Here is a 4,277-nt window from a genome sequence, read left to right on the forward strand (position 1 = left end):
TAAAACCCCAAATGAAACGCTTGCCCCAATCACTTTAGCTGCATGGCCAGGCTACCGCGACATTCAGGAACTCTGTCAGGGATGGACCAAAACATGATGCATCTTTGGGTTCGAACAAGTCAAGGGTAGCTGGTGCAATACAGCTGCATGTTGTAAATCGATCAAGTTGTCCTTTAAAGGAATAGTTCAGAATTTTGGACATAGGGCCTCATTTCCTAGTGAGCCCGAGTGTTAGGAGACACTTTTATACACATTTCATCCAGTCCTTAGATTTGCAGAGGATGCTGGTCCTAACACTAACTGACGTCAGTGCAAGTCAACAGTGCCAGTCTAACCTGTCTTCAAAACAGTCTAATCCACTCCACAGTGCGCCTGTGACAAATTATAACGCCAGGGCAGAAATGTGAATGTCTGTTGATAGAATTATTTTAGAAGCAAAACCAACCTTATATTTGAAGGACTCGTGTCAGCAAACCAGCTCTGTTTACCCAAAGTCACTCAGAATGCACCACCAGGAAGTAAATGGAGCTGGTTCGCCGACATGAATCCTTCAAATATAAGGAAGCAAAACTATTGCTTCTAAAATGATCAACACAGACATTTACCTCACCGCCCTGGCATTATAACTGATTTGTCAACGGTTGTACTGTGGAGCAGGTAAAACTGGCATCGTTGACTTGCATTGACTTCCGTTAGCGTTAGGACTAGCACCCTCTGCAAATCAAAGGACTGGAGGAAATGTGTAAAAAAGTGTCTGCCAACATCTAACACTTGGGCTCACTAGGAGATGAGGCCCTATGTCCAAAATTCTGAACTATTCCTTTAAGAAGCGGGGTGTCAGAATGAAAGGAATAGAGGAGAGACAGAAAGAGACAAATGAGAGCGACAAAGAGGGGGGAAGAGAGGCACAGTTTTAGGAGAGAGTTCAAAGATGGTCAGAGCGTTAAGAGGGAGACGATAAGAGCATTAGAACAGAGGGAGAGAGTTGAGTTTTACAAAATAGACAAAAGTGCAGTCTTACTATTGTAATATACCTGCTCATCATGGACTTTGAAAATGGCCGCCAAGGAATCAGCAGCCTTGCCTTTTTTGGATGCCTTTTGTCTGAACAGAGTCATCAGACGGGTGGTGTGCACATCAAGCTCGGCGTAGAAACAATTCTGCAGATTTTTGTTAGTTATGCGCTGAAATTCTGCATACACCTGCAATAAAAAAAACACAATGGTCATGCTTCTATTACAAGCAAAAATACTTCTTTATTTGGATTACCTCAGATGGCAACTGAAGCGCAGGCCAAAGCTCCAGCAGGTTCTTCACTGGTGCTGCAGAAACCACAATGTTTTGTCTTCGGAGGGCAAAGGTTGTTTGCATTAATTTACCAACCGTGGTCATGTTCTTTTCTACTTTTTTCATCTCCTCCACTATTTTTTCTCTCTGTTCTTCAAGACTGGATGCATCCTCTCCTCGTGGGAAGTTGGGCAGAAAGTTTATTTCTGCTCGCTTTGGCTTTTTAATGTTGGAATGTGAGCACTCCCCATCAGGGTTACTTCGACTTCTCTTGCCAGCATTTACCATTACTTCCTGACTTCCAGCTTTTCTCATTTTAGTTTGCATATTCGCCATTTTGTATTTTAAGCTATTTGCCCAGCCATCATATCCAGTTCCAGATCCTTTTTCTTTCAAACATGGGTGCTTTTCCACAAGTGCTGCAGCTGACTTTTCAATCTCTTTTTTGATTTGGTAAGCCTTAAATCCATATATTGCCGAGGCCATCTTTTCTAGAATATCATGCCTCTGATCCCTGGTAAGTTTTAGTGGAGTTCCATTTCTTTCATATTCTTTCTGACCATCTCTTAAAATCAGCTCTACATCCAAACCAAACGACGGGACAGGAAAGTGAGATGGCCATCTACACAAGCGTTCAGGGGAAGATACATCTGACAGAATTTCAGTTGATGCTGCACTTGAATCATCTGTAAGCTTGATATGAACAACAGCTTTTTGAGGTAGCTCATTTATGTCAACCAGAGATGTGAGCTTGCCATCAAAATCAGGGTCTTCATACATCAGTGTAAAGTCCGAGTCAATACTTAATCCATCCTTTAATCTACGAATTAGTGATTGCACAGAGGAGGGGCGAGAGGCAAGTTTAAATTTCCGCACTGTCTGGCTCAACGACCCGCAAAATCATGTGTTCTGTTTCGCTGTCCATGTCTGCAAAACACAGAGTTATAAAGACACGCACACCATTTGTTAATGCTACTGCTTTTATAAATGCTTTAACACTAAATGGAATAAAACATCAAAATCTTTATAAGTATATTTTATACATTAAGAGTTTATAGAGAACACTAATTCATGAATTAAAGTCCTGCAGGCAAACTCTCGAAGTTTGGCCAGAGTGCATCAAGTTCCAATACATGTATCTAACAGTCACTTGTTTTGAGCATTTCATCTTCAAAACAAAGGGGTTGCTAATCTTCCTTTTAATTTTTTCCAAAAGAAAATTAAGAATTGAATCGTTAAGCAGAAATAAAAGTGGAATCGTAAAATTCTTATCAATGCCCATACATAGTAAGGAGGTTATGGTTTATCTTATTTATGCAATTCCCTCTGCAATCAGTGGAGCAACAAGTCTTTTCTTCACATTGTGTGGTTTCAGTAGATTTAAAAAAAAAATACAAATCCTTAACAGATGCCAAAGGCAACGTACAGGTAAATTTAAGGTGAGACACTGCAGATGAATAGGGGGAAAGAGAAAGAAAATAGAGATTTCTATTTCAACTATTGCTGTAGATTAACATGAGAAAAATGTATTGCAAGTTTTTTCATTTAACATTTTTTACATGGAAATGGGGCATTTTATGAGTAAAATGGCCAAAATTGCCTATATTTCGGAAAACAAATTTTTAAAACAGGATTGAGCCAGATTTAAATTTATGGTTTTATTTTATTCACATATTAGTTACAAAGATTTGTTCTGAGGGGGTTTAGGATATCTTAGATTTAAGTAATGTTGTTTTTAGTGCAAAAATGTGTTTAAAAAAAATTTAAAATTAGCCATGTTGTTTCTAGGTTCAAAACTCAATAAATCAGCTAAGAATTAGATATTGACAAATCCCTCTGAACAAGCCTTCAGAATGTTTAGTACAAAAGTGGAAGGTTTGGTGTCTGTAGGAGCTACAAAATTGAAAATTTGGTTGCAAGAGTGTTAGAAAAATTGATTTTGAGAAAACAGCCCTTCAATTTACAAGTTATCATGAAGATTAGTTAATTTAATTGGTTCCAGGTGAAAGTTTACATATCACAAAAGCAAATTAGTCCAAAAACTGAAAATGAAAAAAATTTCTGCAATGTCTTGCCTGAAAATTTAGAATCAATGAAAAAGTACTTGATATTTCAAACCTTTTGGTCATACATTTCAGAAAGTGAAACTGGCTGCAGAGGGAACAAAAGCATCAAATAACTTGAGCTCTATGGAAACCAGTGGACTTACTGAATTTATTCTTTAACCAGGATGAATTTCTTGGGTGTCAGGACCAGAATACCGTTATTCTTATATGCAGAGAGTGGTGTTGGATCATTGAAGTCACTCTGCTGGTGGATAGACAGATGTTGTAGGGAAGTCAGCTCGTATGAACGCAGATGCTCTGTAAACCAAGAGACATATTTCAGGAGGAGAAAATAAACAGAGTTACTTATCAAGTAAATGTCATTAATTTCTCCAAAAGTTGGAAGCCCACCATCACTCCCAAAAGACACAAACATTCCTTTTGCATACTCAATGCTATCAATGGAGACCTTTGAAGTATGATACACTGTGTCACTTTCCGTGTGTCCTTTAATGAATGTTTGAGCCACCTCTGGCAACCCTGACACAAACACTGAATCAACCCGAGTTGCTTGAATCTCAGGCTTAAAGTATGATGGTGCACTGACATGGTATGCCATCATATATTGATGTTTGTTGGCCAGTGTCTTCAACACATTTTTGAAGTTCTGCGCATCTCTGACAGCCCTCTTGAAAAACCGATGCTTGGCCTCAAATCGCATGGTCCAAACATTAACTAATGGTCCAAAACGCTTAATCAAGTCGGGATAATGTTCCAGATAATGATGTTTTGGCCTTAACCTGAAATCCGGAAAAGCAACCTGCAAGTTGATTATAAAGTGGAAAACAGTGATGGACTTTCAGAGAGTGAATCTTAGGAAGGTGAGAATGCCGCTGATGCGTCTGTGTGGAGTCCTGCGATATCCGAACAAACTATCCGCTTATA

General features: G+C 39.0%; 1 protein-coding gene across 1 annotated transcript in view; it reads right to left on the minus strand.

The window, feature by feature from the left end:
• The window catches only part of LOC129412178 (uncharacterized), a 3,748-nt gene extending 1,203 nt beyond the window's left edge, over window positions 1–2,545 (minus strand). The window contains exons 1-2 of the mRNA XM_055165308.1: window positions 1,270–2,545; window positions 1,035–1,202 (exon numbers count right to left, since the gene is read on the minus strand). Of these exons, the coding sequence (XP_055021283.1) occupies window positions 1,035–1,202; window positions 1,270–2,067 (966 nt within the window). The 5' untranslated portion in view covers window positions 2,068–2,545. The remainder of the gene's footprint in view (window positions 1–1,034; window positions 1,203–1,269) is intronic.
• Window positions 2,546–4,277: the final 1,732 nt, after the last annotated feature.

Source organism: Boleophthalmus pectinirostris, unplaced genomic scaffold (assembly GCF_026225935.1).
Source record: "Boleophthalmus pectinirostris isolate CB_2022bp ecotype Guang Dong unplaced genomic scaffold, ASM2622593v1 HiC_scaffold_7, whole genome shotgun sequence".
Lineage (NCBI taxonomy): Eukaryota > Metazoa > Chordata > Actinopteri > Gobiiformes > Gobiidae > Boleophthalmus > Boleophthalmus pectinirostris.